Source organism: Acipenser ruthenus, chromosome 16, assembly GCF_902713425.1.
Source record: "Acipenser ruthenus chromosome 16, fAciRut3.2 maternal haplotype, whole genome shotgun sequence".
Taxonomy (NCBI): domain Eukaryota; kingdom Metazoa; phylum Chordata; class Actinopteri; order Acipenseriformes; family Acipenseridae; genus Acipenser; species Acipenser ruthenus.
In genome coordinates, this window is record NC_081204.1 from 20,597,033 (window position 1) to 20,610,707 (window position 13,675).

Genomic DNA, 13,675 nt, shown 5'->3' on the forward strand with positions numbered 1-13,675 from the left:
CACTTTGAACGGAAATCCCATAGGGTAATAGCTACAGAAGTGAATGGCTAAATTCTTCCTTTTTTCATTTGTACAGAACCCAATGTAGGCCGACTTGTGCAATTTTGCTCATTCGTTCTAAGGCCATGTTTTGTACCAAGGCTCGAAGCATTGTCATCATTATTACATCGCACAATGCTTCTGCTCACATTAAAAAAATAGAAGGCAGGAGTAATTAACAAAAAACAAAAATACAGATTAATAATGCTTTTCTGCAGTCATGAAAAATCGATCACTCAGGTTAAAACGTGAGGTCGTTTAAAAAACAGACTTGGACCCTGATCACGTGATGGGGATGGGCGGGTGTTCGCTGTGCTTTGTGGGTATAATCGGAAGCCAGTTCCACGCGGGTTCTTTCCTTTAGTTTCAGCGTTAGCAGAGTGAAGATGGCGGATGGGGACAGTAAGTAAAGACATTTATTTGCTGCACGTTTGTTTAAGTAGTATTGCTTGAGAAGTGATGCCGTGCCTTTAGAAACGTGTGCCAGGGTGTCTTGCGTTAGAAACACTTAGCGGGCATTGAAATTGCTTGTTATTAAACTGAGAGAGCGGTGATACAGTGAAAGGACATTTGCTCCTGACGTGGTTTTATAAATGGTACACAGTTTGCATACCGGGCAGAAAAAAGCAAGGTTGCATTTAGCATGAGACCATATCCCTTGAATTGATTGTGCTGTGCTGTGCTGTTTTGAATGGCGGTACTGTGTTTTATGTGTAATAAGCATTTTCAGACTTGACTGGTGATAATGACTTCCCATGTGCGTGTGTGAGAGCACATGGGTGGGGGAGGTGGGTTACTTACAGGCAAGAGCCACAGCAAACGGAGGGGGGGAGGGGGATACATGCTGCTATTGCATATCGACTTCTTTATTTGTATGATGTCTAAAATGAGGCAACGAGATGCACCTTTTTTATAATACCAAAAAAACAAATGTAAGTTTAGTACCGTAAGTGGCTTGTATCTGAATTGGTAGAAATAACTAGTGTACTGGTACTTAAGAATTTCTAATAGCACATGTTTGTTTTTGATGCTTGCACGTTTATTTATTTTATTGGGGGACCTTTTAAACCAGTTAAATCGAAGTGTTTTAAAGTATTGCATTACTGGTTGAGGTAAAACAGCGTTTTGGTGCCACGTGGTGTCAAGACGAACACGTGGACTTTTAGCGGTATACCGGACTTTGCAAATTTACATCAACGTTTACTTTTTTCAGTTTCAACGGCTAAGAAGCACAAGAAAAAGAAGGAAACGCAAGTAGCTGACGATGTCGGGGTAAGTTAATCAAATCCTTTTAAATCCGTGGTGTCTAGTAGAACACCTTTAGAATGTTTTGGAGGATCAGGCCGATTTTTTTAAAATTTATATATGTAATATGGAATAGTTGTCTCTTAAACGATTCCATGTAGGAACACTTAACATCCCATTTATTAACAGGACATTCAAGAGGCGGGAGACTTCCTTATCAAACCAGAGTCCAAAGTTGCATCGTTGGACACCTCGCAGTGGCCTCTGTTGCTCAAGGTATTTGCTTTACTTTGCGTGCAGCATTCTGTAATGCTGAGAGGTGTATATAAAGCCTTGTGGTTGGCTCTATGTGAGATGATGAATAAGTTTATCCATTCTCTGAGTGCTGCTGGCCCCCTGTCTCTGCAGCACCAGGGTCTGTTCTAGGCCTGAGTGTCCCACAGCTCCCAGGCGCTGTGCTAGCAGTCCTGTGTTCTACTGGCTGCTGCTACTGGGTCTTGGTGAGCTGTTGCAGGATAGGGGGGTCTGGCAGAGGTAGAATCTACCTCAGCAAAGACGAGGGATACGATCTGATCACATACAGAACCTTGCGAGTGGGCATGAGGACTTCGTTCTGGTGCTTTTTCATTTTTTGCTTTGCCATCCAAGCAGAATATTTGGCAATTTAATGTCTAAATCCTACTCGGATCACATGTGAATACAAGTACATGAATCCGCAGACCCAGTTTGTCAGTGTGACACTCACTATTCTGTATGCTGTGTGTTCCAGAATTTCGACAAGCTAAACATACGGACGGCACATTACACACCTCTGCCTAATGGGTCCAATCCTCTGAAAAGGAACATCCACGATTATGTCAGGTAACCAGAGCAAAGCAAACAAGCTGAGACCAAGAGTGACTAATGCCATGCTGGTGACATCTACTGCACTCTACAGGCCAGAATAGGAAGTAGAGCAATGACACTTGAGGCCTGGATTTCAAGAAGCCAAATGATATGGCTGCATAGATCCCATTAGCACTGTGTGCAAAGATGACCCGTTATCTATCACCCGTGGCTGATGGCTGTTGGAAAACCAGTCTCTGAATAAACAGGCGATCCAGTTCCATTTAGTCGGTGAACTGCTGTTCCAGGACTGGTGGATGTATAAACTTAATGTAGCACTAGGATTGTTCCTTAATCCTTTTGAATATGCTTTTGTAAGTGTTCTAAAGAAATCCATTGTTGCCAGTCTTGTATTATGCAGATGTGTTTATGCATGGGTTAGATATTGCTTTTAACTGCATCTGCAGATTCTTTTCACTTGTAACTATAGGGCCCAACATTGTCAATGCATTGTGTGGCGGGTGTTTCTTATTGAATAATAGATGTCATCTCATGGAGTTTGAGTGAGAGGACTGTGAAGCGAAGCAGAGTGGTTCTGGCTGCTCAAACTGTGCTAAAGTGACATATTAACTCGTTATAAATCACAAAAATGAAGATTGCGCTCAGGAATATCTTTAAAATGATATATTGTTTGTAAACCCTAACTTTAAACCCCCCCCCCCCCCCCCCCCCCCAATCCTGGCTGTAAAATGTTTGTCCAAAATGTGATGACACTATAGTAGGGAGGTCAACCCAAATATTAGATTTAACAAGCAATGGATTATTACATTTAGGTTTATACCCAATTTTAAATCTCCTCAAAATATACAAAAAATGTGTTCTCATGGACATGTAGTTAAGGCACCAAATTCAGCTACTTTTTCTACCAGGTGGCCATCTTGGATTTTTTGTTATGCCCTCTAGTGACTGAGCCTTCATAATTAATAAATAAATTAAATTAAATAAATCAATTAAAAAATTGCTAAGCTAGATGGTGGTTTTAAATTAAAGCCAAAGTTTTAAGCAAACGTTATAAATCAAATTGTAATTTGTCATGCAGGACCGGATATATCAACCTGGATAAGCCGGCCAATCCGTCCTCCCATGAAGTGGTTGCCTGGATCCGCCGGATCCTGAGGGTGGAGAAGACCGGGCACAGTGGCACGCTGGATCCCAAAGTCACAGGCTGTCTGATAGTGTGTGTGGAGCGAGCAACACGTCTGGTCAAGTCTCAGCAGAGTGCAGGTGTGGGGGATTTCTGTAGCTCCATGTTAAATTATTATTGCATTTGCTGTTTTTTGAAGTCACACTCGAGTGATACAGAAAAAGTGGCCCCTCCTGACTACTCTTGTTCCTTTGCTTTTAGGCAAAGAGTATGTGGGAATTGTTCGGCTGCACAGTGCTATTGAGAATGAGCTTCAGCTTAGCAGGGTGAGTTCTAAAAAAGCATGTGACAAATCGGAACCAAAACCATAAATACTGAAGAACAAAAGCCTGGCTGACTAGATGTGAGATGATGAATAAGTTTATCCATTCTCTGAGTGTTGCTGGTCCCCTGTCTCTGCAGCACCAGTGTCTGTTCTAGGCCTGAGTGTCCCGCAGCTCCCAGGCACTGTGCTAGCAGTCCTGTGTTCTACTGGCTGCTGCTACTGGGGCTTGGTGAGCTGTTGCAGGATAGGGGGTCTGGCAGAGGTAGAATCTACCTCGGCAAAGATGAGGGATACAATCTGATCACACAGAACCTCTGCTCAGTTGGCTTGAGGGAATGATGTGTGTGTGTTGCATTAGGATCCTCATTTTGTCTTCCCTCTTAGGCAATGGATACCCTGACTGGTGCCCTGTTTCAGCGCCCTCCTCTCATTTCTGCTGTTAAAAGGCAGCTAAGAGTGAGAACCATTTATGAAAGCAAGCTGATTGAGTACGATCCAGAGAAGAGGTTAGGTAAGTGTCGTTTCTGCCCACTGACTTACCTTTCAGTCCTGTTCTCCTAAACTTTTGAAAATTAAGTTCTGTGTAAATGTCTCTTGCCTCCAAAAAAAAAAAAAAAAAAAAACCACGCTATTGGCTAGATATGAATACCATTGTATTCCATTACTATAGGAGATTGAACCTAAATCCCATTTTGGTTACTCTACAAAACACTAGGCAACGGGACAGACATGCATCTCCACAAAGCTGAAAAGCCTTGTGGTTGGCTCTGAGATGATGAATAAGTTTATCCATTCTCTGAGTGCTGCTGGCCCCCTGTCTCTGCAGCACCAGAGTCTGTTCTAGGCCTCAGTGTCCTACAGCTCCCAGGTGCTGTTCTAGCAGTCCTGTGTTCTACTGGCTGCTGCTACTGGGGCTTGGTGAGCTGTTGCAGGATAGGGGGGTCTGGCAGAGGTAGAATCTACCTCAGCAAAGACGAGGGATATGATCTGATCACATACAGAACCTTGCGATTGGGCGGGAGGTTTAGTTCTCTACTTGCTTGGTGCAGTGTTTTGAAGGCATTCATTTGAAACTTGTCTACTGGACTTCTGTTCCTAGGTACCACAATGTATGTATTGTTGTTTTTGCAGGAATCTTCTGGGTTAGCTGTGAAGCGGGTACCTACATCAGGACGCTGTGTGTTCACATAGGCCTTTTACTGGGAGTCGGTGGCCAAATGCAAGAACTGCGGAGAGTCAGATCTGGAGTGATGGGAGAAAAGGTGAGAAACAAATAACTCTCCTGCATGTGTGTTTGAATTCTGCATCTCCAAGAAGTGTTTTTATACACTGCCGCATGTTTAAAAGCAGAATTAGCCAAGTGGTCTCCAAAGTGTTGAGTTCAGTTCAGGGCTTTTCCCCCTTGTTCTGGTAATTAAACTTTGGTACAGCAAGTGGCAAGGGAGAAAGTATACTTGGTGTGGCTGTGTGCCCCACTCCATTTATAACCTCCTGCCTACATGACATTTTGGAAATTTGTAGCAGAATGCTTGCATCCTCAGTGTTTCAGCATTAAGACTAACTGAAGCAGAGGCTGGGAAATGTGCCGTTGAGCACACAATTGTGTTGACAGTCGGTGTGTAAATGGGTTTATGTAATTATTATTATTTATTTCTTAGCAGTCGCCCTTATCCAGGGCGACTTAGACAAAATAGTACTAATGGAGGCGTTTCGGTTCTTGGCCATGTTTGTCCTCATTCCCAGGATAACCTGGTGACTATGCATGATGTGATGGATGCGCAGTGGCAGTATGACAATAACAAGGATGAGACCTACCTGAGACGTGTCATCTTCCCCCTGGAGAAGCTGCTTGTGTCCCACAAACGGCTTGTCATGAAGGACAGTGCGGTACGTGCCTCTTCGATGCAGTCAGTGTTTCCTGGACATTGTGCCACGCTTTAGTTTAAATGTGAAGTTATGCTTGTTCTACCTTTACTGTTTGTATGTAGTGAATGCTGGGCACATTCATTAAATGTTCATGATTCTATCTTCTGCATGCTCATAAAAACTAATGGTCAGCTTTGGAAACTTTTAAAAAGCCAAATGCAATCTTTGGTTTATGGAGTCCTGGATTTCAAGAAGCCAAATGATGTTTCTATATAGATTGCATTAGCACTTTGTGCAAAGATGACCCACTATCTATCACCCATGACTGATGGCTTTTTGGAAACCGAGCTGTGTTGATGCTTGATATTCAATGGGATGTTGGTAGTCCAATTGCATCATGAGAGTTGATGCAGTGGCAGTGTATTGTTTCACATGTCACTTGCAGTGCAATACACCTGAACTCCATACAGTTTAATTACTGGCCATTATCTGCTAATGGATACCAATACTACTGCAACCATAGTTTTAGCTGCAAATATGCATTGAATTTGCAGGTTAACTTCAGGATTCACTGTTTTTCATTTCTATTTTAACTGTTTAAATATCATGGTTTAAAATGGACAAAAAACTACCCTTTTTTGTAACCCACCAGACTTTCAGAATTTGCTTAACTTATACCTGTGAGGCCTATTTCATAAGGTTTGAAGGCTTTTGATTTGTATACAAGCCGTTTACTTCAGACATGAGCATAGTCTGAATACATTTCTGTGAAGATGTTCGACTTGCCTCTAGTGGTCTCTGTACTCATAATGTGTCTTTACAGGTAAATGCTATCTGCTATGGTGCAAAGATAATGCTTCCTGGTGTTCTCCGCTATGAAGATGGAATAGAAATGAACCAGGAGATAGTTGTCATCACAACCAAGGGAGAGGCCATTTGCATTGGTAAGTCCTGGGACACTTTGGGTGGGCTTTTAAGACTGACTGGAATATTTGGATTACTGGTGCAAAGAGAGTCAACTTTTAATGGAACAAATTTGTGACAAAGCAACTGATTTCACACAAACGAGCGTGTATCGCTCTGTTGCCTTCAAGAAGGGGCTCTTAACCCTTTGCAGTCCATTTATTAAGTGCGCGTCAGGTCCAATTTATTTTCACACGTGCAGTTAATTTGACGCACTGTTTAAGTGTTTTTTTTCCACAGTCAAATGGGTTTAAAAGGCCCTGCATATCAACAAAGCACTCACTAGGCATCTCCAGCCCCACCCCACCCTTTTGTTCGCTATAGCTTTCACATATGCTAAGAAAAAGTCGTACATACCGATCGATCATCTCCTGATCACTCGTTTTATCTGATGCCGGGGGCAAGTATGACCTATTCATGAGATGTGACTTTTTTTTTTTCGGCTTGTCTCGGCTCCTGTCGCTCCCACTCAGCCATTGAATGGTTCTCTTGGCTTTTTCCGGAGAAAAAACAACTAGAAACCCGTTTTTTGCGTCTTTTTGATGTCGGACAGGGTCTGACATTGGACCGGATAGGAATAATTGCAATGTCGGACCAGGTCCGACATAGGACTACAAAGGGTTAAGATTGTATTTAAGTGGACATTGTAGTTAAGCTGGTCTGGCACAAAGGCCTGGATTCCATATTGCCAAATGATGTTTCTTTATAGATTACATTAGCACTTTGTGCAATGATGACCCACTATCTATCACCCATGACTGATGGCTCTATGAAAACCAGGCAGTTTAAGGATCTTGCATGAAAGTATTTGGTCAGAGCAGTGAATCCTTTCCAAACCGTGCTGCTGATTCTTTAGGATTAAAATGTTTGTTTTCCCCTCCTCCAGCGGTTGCTCTCATGACCACGGCAGTGATCTCTACCTGCGACCATGGTGTTGTAGCAAAGATCAAGAGAGTCATCATGGAGAGAGACACCTATCCTCGCAAGTGGGGTTTGGGACCAAAGGTAAGGTTTGCAGATTTAGTCTGCTTTGAAAACACTGCATGTCTATTAATCCTTTTGTATCTGACTGTGCTGACTTGTATAGGCAGGGTTGGTATTTCCTTACCCTCAGCTGTTACTTCAAACAGAGACTTCTTAGTTGAATTACTTTTCAAAGAATTTCTCCAGGTTTCCTAATACGTATGTTATGTATCAGTTTCCCTTGAAAGTTGTTACAGGAACCAGTTTGCTCCAAATGTATTGCATAATGTAACAGACTAAATTGACAGAAAATATTTGATTATATGTAATTTATTTTTCTACCCCCAGGCAAGCCAGAAGAAAATGATGATTAAGCAGGGCTTGTTGGACAAACACGGAAAGCCAAATGGAAGCACTCCTGGGACGTGGAAGGAGGGATATGTAGATTACAGGTATGGAGAAATGACGGCTTACCTGTCATGTGCTTTATGCAGACAGTTATCCCTTTTTTGCTTGGTTTCTATGGCTTTTGAGGGAGTCGGTCTGCAAGATTAACAGGGAGACTCTGCTGTAGTCCAGCATACTGTATCTTCATTGTATGCTGCCTTCTGGTTTCCCTTACATGATTTCATATTATGCACTTCTAATTGATTTTCTGTACAAGATGATCCTATTTGATTTCTATCCTATGAATATTTTTATATTTGCTACCATGCTTTTTTTCCTCCATATCCTTGAAACTTCATAAACTTTGTTCATAGTCTGTGTACAAAATGCTTGCCATTAATACTGAATTTATTCTTTTCAGTGCTGCAAAGGCTGTTGTAGCTGAAAGTGAGCCAACGGGAAAGGTATGCCATAAACCCGATAGGACTTTCCAGTGTCGCAGGGCGGCTTTTTATATGTGCAGTGTGGCTGCTGGCCAGTGATCTTTAGAAATGGGAAACTAATTAGTGTACCAGCCAGGATTTGATTGAATAACTAAAATGCTGGACCGGACTAAGTACCTGGAGGGGGCAGTAGCAGTGTGTAGCATTCATAGTGCTAGCTAAGCAGATGAATGTCTTTTTCTTGCCTGATTCTCTGGCCTTTGAGGAAGTTAGTCTGCAAGATTAATGAGAAGACTGCAATAGTCCAGCACATCAACAGTAAAGTGCTGGTTCCTGCTCTAGTCTAGCACAGGGGTCTCCAACCCTGGTCCTGGAGAGCTTTTGCTGTATACTAAAGATATGCCATGCACGAAGGATTACATTAATAATTCTGATTTATCTTCCTTTCAACAGAGGAAGAGGGAAAGCGATAGTGAAAGTGAAGGGGCTGCAACTTTATCTGTACCTTCCACTCTGAAAGCTGATGAGAGCAAGAAGAAAAAGAAAAAAGTCAAAAAAATTAAGGATGAACCGGCACCAGAGGTAAGCTGGATATAAACCCTTAATTAGCCAGGTTTGGAAGAGATTTGTACCTTTTTCAGAACTCTGAAGTTACTCCTGTAGTCTCCAAACACCCATTTCTGCTGGAAATGTACTTTTTAATTTTATTTATTTTATTTATTTATCTATTTTAGTATGAAAGCTTCCCATGTTACACAAGATCATATTAAAGTCTTCTAATGGTTATCTCGCCGCAGTAGCTGAATGAGGATATATGCATGATTTGCAAGATGTTAGGCAGACAGTTATCCCTTTCTTGTCTGACTTTTTTTGAGGGAGTCAGTCTGCAAGATCAACGAGGGGATTGCTATAGCCCAGCACATAACAGTAAATGCTGGTTCCGGTTTCCTTTACGTATTACTAAACTGCCATTGACGGTTTTGTCCTGTCTGCACATGAAACGATGGCATGAACTTCCCAAGGCCTTAACTGTAAACCATGTGTGTGATCTATAGACTATGTATTGTTGCAGTGCGGGTCTTTAGTTACTGAAGCACTTCAGATTGAGAAATTTACATTTAAGTGCCTCTATGTCCTACCTCTGCAGCATATTTTGCTTTAATGTATTTCTGTTGCTTTTGCTGTAAGCTAAAGCTATGCCGTGCACTGAGGATCACTAATTCTGATTTCTCATCCTTTTGACAGAGGGAGAGGGAAAGTGATGGTGAAAGTGAAGGGGCTGCAACTTTATCTGGACCAGAAGAGAGCAAGAAGAAAAAGAAAAAAGACAAAAAAATTAAGGATGAACCGGCACCAGAGGTAAGCTGAATATAAACCCCTTAATTAGCCAGGTTTGGAAGAGATTTGTACCTTTTTCAGAACTCTGAAGTTACTCCTGTAGTCTCCAAACACCCATTTCTGCTGGAAATGTAAATGTTTTTTTTTTTTTTTAGTGTTGCATCTTCCCATGTTACAGGAGATTATACTGAAGTCTTCTAATGGTTATCTCGCTGCAGTAGCTGAATGAGGATATATGCATGATTTGCCAAGATGTTAGGCAGACGGTTATCCCTTTCTTGTCTTGATCTGTGACTCTTGAGGGAGTTGATGCTGGCTTCTGGTTTCCTTCACATGATTGACTCAAATTCATAAGACCTGCTCAAATTAATTGATATATTATGTTAAATTAGTGTTTGCCCCTCTCCTAAATAAATCTCTTCTCCCCCCCCACCCCCTTTAATTAAAAGTGAATTGGTACTGTTGTCTACACTAAGGTCAAAGAACATAGGCAAGACTTCAGTTAACACAGGCAATATTTATAACTGTTTCCTTGTCTTCAGGAGGGTGAAAGTACCAAGAAAAAGAAGAAAAAAAAGAAGCAGAAGGAAGCAGAGACTGAATCTGAGTGATATTGACACCGAATTGCCTCTGAACTCTGAAGCATCAGCAGACCTTGTCCAATGGAAAGAGATTGAGAGTGCCAAGACAGTCTTGATTTCTGACATTGCAGGAGCGTGAGCTCTGAGGAGGTCGTAGCAGCCCATCTGATCCCTGCTGCGTCACTCGCAGCCTGTATCTGTTCTAGCAGCTGGCACGCTGTTCTGGGTTGGCCTCCCTACTCACTTTTTTGTTTTTAAAGGAGTATCGGAAGTGCTTTTTACCACCTCCTTTTAACAAACCCTGGTATAAATCAAAACTGAATGTGAATATTGCATTGTGCATCAGTTTGATTTGCCTGTCCCCCAAACTGGGTATTTCACTAGTTGGTTTTTTTTTTTCATGAGATTTGTTAAACATTGTATTTGAAAATATTTCAGTAATCTTGAATACTGTAAACTAAAAATGCTGAAGTTTGTTTTATATTGTAATGGCATTTAAGACCAGGTTTATTATTTTTGTAATGTAAATAAGTGATCATGACTGACCAGCAGATATTTCATTAAATCTGATGGACATGGAACTAATGAGTGTAAGTGTAAAATTTGTGTATTTTATTTAAAAGCCTGAATTCTGTCAGCTTGGACTTTTGTTCTATAAAGACTACATACGGAATGTTTTTAGACACTTTATCTAAAAAAAAAAAAAAAAAAAAAAAAAAAAGTCTTTCACTGCTTTATTAATTCAGAATCACATGCCATTTTTATATGCGTCCTGGCATAAAAACAATCCCATAACCCAACACTAAACTGTCCCAAATAATATCCTTCCTGAAATAAAAGGGAGATGGGATCACTTCAGTACCCACACATGTGCGTGTTACACAAGACAATGTTCTCACAGTAGACCCCAATTAAGGGCAAGACATGTAGACGTGTTATTGCACTTGCTCATGGGAAGATGTGCCTGGGGGGGGGGGGGGGGGGAAGAGAGCCATCTTTTCTGGGAGGGAGGCACCTGTGGATACGCATTTTTATTTTACATTTATTTTTTAACGCTGTAAATAACATGGCTAAGCCAAAATATATGTTTTACTTATGGAGGATAAAATAAACACGTTTCTTTGAATGCAGATTGAACAAACAAATCTCTAGCTTGTGGGGATGGGGAAACTGCCTATTGGTCAGCGCAGCATGGTGAAAATCAAGCAATAATCCTTTGTATCAATCTGCACATAATTTTGTTATGACGCAAGTCCTTTCAATACCTGATCCATTTCAAACACTGACATTTATTTGAATTGAGTCAGTTCTCTACTAGAATGATGATGTGCTGAACTGATACACGCTTATCTGGCATGCATTTAAATACGTTCCAGCAAAACATGGGCTGAAACACTTTAATGGATCTTTACCACACGATTGTACTGTTCTGGAATGTAAATGCACAGCTGACCCTTTCGTAAAACATACAAACAAAAACACCAACAAAGTTGTAGGTTCCCATTTCCTCTAGTCATCCTTTGGTTTTCTAAAAGCCCCTTTCATACTGGCATGAGCTACCTGGGCAGGACCTGGTGTTATGCGAGTCGGGTACACAATTTCACACTGCTATTGATAAAGCAGGGTTGACTTGGGTGACAGATGCAAGTACTCTATGCTCATATCAATGCCCCAGAAGCAGCTTGTTACTAATTCTTCCATCCAAGCTTCTCTAGACTGAACCGTCAGCCCAAATGTTGAGTACAGCAAACATTTCTACATCCCTGCTGCAATCTGGCTCATGCTGTGTCTCAAGCAACAAAAATAGGGCTAAACAGAAATGTTCTTTGCAGAAGTGAAACCTTCACGCAGGTGTGGCTGTTACTGTGTTGGCTCACGAACGGCCGTCGAGCATTTTGTCTCGTTCAACCCGGGTCAAAGCGTGTCAACCCACATCGTGAGGTGGGTCACTGGGACCCGGGTAGCAGTGCCAGTGTGAAAGAGGCTTATCACTTGTACAATCTGGTTTCAAATCCTAACCCTCCATATGTTAATCTCCCTGAGATTTGACCCTGGGTTTACCCAGTCTGGAGAGACTGGTATCGTGGACCTTGCCCTGTGTTAATAGACGAGTAATCTCCACCATTGGCACCTGAGAAGCCACTGTAACGGATGAGGCCCCAGTATTATTGCTGCCAGTTCATCTGTTCTGTATCCATAGGCAAAACACTTGCACAAGCATTTACCAGAGGCATAAACTTCAACCCATGCTAGTCTCTCATTGGAACTTGCACATCCAAACAGTTCTCAGACAAAAGTACAAGTGCATTCTAATGGGATTCTGCAACTTTGAGAAGTGGAAAAAAAAAAAAAAAAAGAGTTTAGTGATCTTTAAAAAGGGGGTACATTGTGAATAATGAAGTAGGCTACTGTTTTGTTACTAAGACCTGTGATCAATAAACCCAGGACACAGGGACCCACTGAGGGGCAGTGCTGGCTCTCTCCATCGCCTCCTCCAGTCCCTTCACAGTCTCCTCCACGTCATTGTTAACTAGCGACAGGTCAAAGTAGTGTCCATACGCTCTGCACATGGCGTCGGAGTCCTTCTGGATCTGTTGCAAAGATTCGGACTGAAAAACAAAAGTTGTCCTTTGTTTATTGAAAAGCCCTCTGAATTGTTCCATGTAACAGCTAAAGCGAGTGTCTGTCCATATCCAGAGTTTAGAATAGCAACCCAAGGGAAATGATGGTCTAACAATAAAAAACTTAAAAGGCTGCTGTTAAACTATCATGAATGTTCAATAAAAACACCGATCTACTATTTACAGTCATCTTTGTATGTTCTTTATATTCTCAGAATTAAACACAACAATATTTACATATATTTGTATTTGATGCATTTCCGATTAAACATGAGAAAAGCGTGAAACTATTTATTATATTTTATTTTTACATTCACCGCGGTCCGGATTTGAACCGCTGACCCTCGGCACTACAGGCAGACACGCTACAGTTTCGCTAAAGGGGAATCCTGGCTAGAAGGGTTTTAAATTAATAGGCACCCTGATGCAACAAAGTGCCGTAGAAACAGGCCGCTCACCTGATTGGCTGTGTTGGTCGGGGCGATGAACACCACTAGCGGCGCGAACTCTGCAGTCCGAAGGAGTTTTAGGATCTAAAAAGAAAATACATTCATCAATTAAAAACAACATAACTCATACTAATTACTACTAATATGCAGCTTTAGCTGAGATTACAGCTTTGAATTTAAATGTAACGCTCAGTTTCTCAGACAGTAACCCAACACGGGAAAATAAGGGTTAGTTTTTCCTGCGATCAATAAAAGAGACCTGCTATGTCAGTCTTTGCTTTTGCCTGTATAAGGAAATTAGTTATCACTGAATTCCTTTAAATAATTATTCATGTAATACTTTGATTTAACTTTGAACTAAACTTTAAAATGTGCGGTGAGGTAATTATAAGGCACTGTTTGGGGCCCCCCCTTATCGCTGCTTGGGGGCTTCACCTTGTGTAAACAATGTGGGGTCTCCATTTTGTTTTCCAGTGCAGTGCTACT

At 41.5% G+C, this 13,675-nt stretch overlaps 2 protein-coding genes and 7 non-coding genes across 9 annotated transcripts in view; 8 read left to right on the forward strand and 1 right to left on the reverse strand.

The window, feature by feature from the left end:
• Positions 1–334: 334 nt before the first annotated feature.
• Positions 335–10,700, forward strand: LOC131697774 (H/ACA ribonucleoprotein complex subunit DKC1-like). The gene is made up of 16 exons (XM_058989014.1): positions 335–441; positions 1,253–1,311; positions 1,474–1,560; positions 2,054–2,145; positions 3,209–3,393; positions 3,515–3,579; positions 3,963–4,089; positions 4,710–4,840; positions 5,322–5,465; positions 6,268–6,388; positions 7,294–7,412; positions 7,719–7,822; positions 8,179–8,221; positions 8,654–8,782; positions 9,446–9,559; positions 10,081–10,700. Exons 1-16 carry the CDS (start codon positions 426–428, stop codon positions 10,147–10,149), a joined length of 1,605 nt encoding a protein of 534 aa, XP_058844997.1. The 5' UTR covers positions 335–425; the 3' UTR covers positions 10,150–10,700.
• LOC117430978 (small nucleolar RNA SNORD17) lies at positions 1,634–1,861 on the forward strand. Its single transcript, XR_004548627.3, has one exon. It is a non-coding gene; the product is annotated as a small nucleolar RNA SNORD17 (small nucleolar RNA).
• Positions 2,271–2,350, forward strand: LOC117430955 (small nucleolar RNA SNORD83). Its single transcript, XR_004548606.2, has one exon. It is a non-coding gene; the product is annotated as a small nucleolar RNA SNORD83 (small nucleolar RNA).
• On the forward strand, positions 3,657–3,883 carry LOC117430976 (small nucleolar RNA SNORD17). Its single transcript, XR_004548625.3, has one exon. It is a non-coding gene; the product is annotated as a small nucleolar RNA SNORD17 (small nucleolar RNA).
• LOC131697880 (small nucleolar RNA SNORD17) lies at positions 4,346–4,573 on the forward strand. The gene has a single exon (XR_009307523.1). It is a non-coding gene; the product is annotated as a small nucleolar RNA SNORD17 (small nucleolar RNA).
• LOC117430967 (small nucleolar RNA SNORA36 family) lies at positions 4,944–5,081 on the forward strand. The gene has a single exon (XR_004548617.3). It is a non-coding gene; the product is annotated as a small nucleolar RNA SNORA36 family (small nucleolar RNA).
• LOC117430986 (small nucleolar RNA SNORD83) lies at positions 5,699–5,778 on the forward strand. Its single transcript, XR_004548635.2, has one exon. It is a non-coding gene; the product is annotated as a small nucleolar RNA SNORD83 (small nucleolar RNA).
• On the forward strand, positions 7,095–7,174 carry LOC117430954 (small nucleolar RNA SNORD83). Its single transcript, XR_004548605.3, has one exon. It is a non-coding gene; the product is annotated as a small nucleolar RNA SNORD83 (small nucleolar RNA).
• A 136-nt stretch (positions 10,701–10,836) lies between the features above and the next one.
• LOC117411876 (MAGUK p55 scaffold protein 1) overlaps positions 10,837–13,675 on the reverse strand; it is a 31,136-nt gene continuing 28,297 nt past the window's right edge. Inside the window, exons 11-12 of the mRNA XM_034019687.3 lie at positions 13,199–13,273; positions 10,837–12,728 (exon numbers count right to left, since the gene is read on the reverse strand). Of these exons, the coding sequence (XP_033875578.3) occupies positions 12,552–12,728; positions 13,199–13,273 (252 nt within the window). The 3' untranslated portion in view covers positions 10,837–12,551. The remainder of the gene's footprint in view (positions 12,729–13,198; positions 13,274–13,675) is intronic.

What these genes read in the sequence shown, in the direction of transcription:
- LOC131697774 (XM_058989014.1), top strand. An exon ending in AAGTAGCTGACGATGTCGGG is followed by an intron (nt 1,312 to 1,473) that starts GTAAGTTAATCA and finishes ATTTATTAACAG; the next exon opens with GACATTCAAGAGGCGGGAGA. An exon ending in TTGTCATGAAGGACAGTGCG is followed by an intron (nt 5,466 to 6,267) that starts GTACGTGCCTCT and finishes GTGTCTTTACAG; the next exon opens with GTAAATGCTATCTGCTATGG.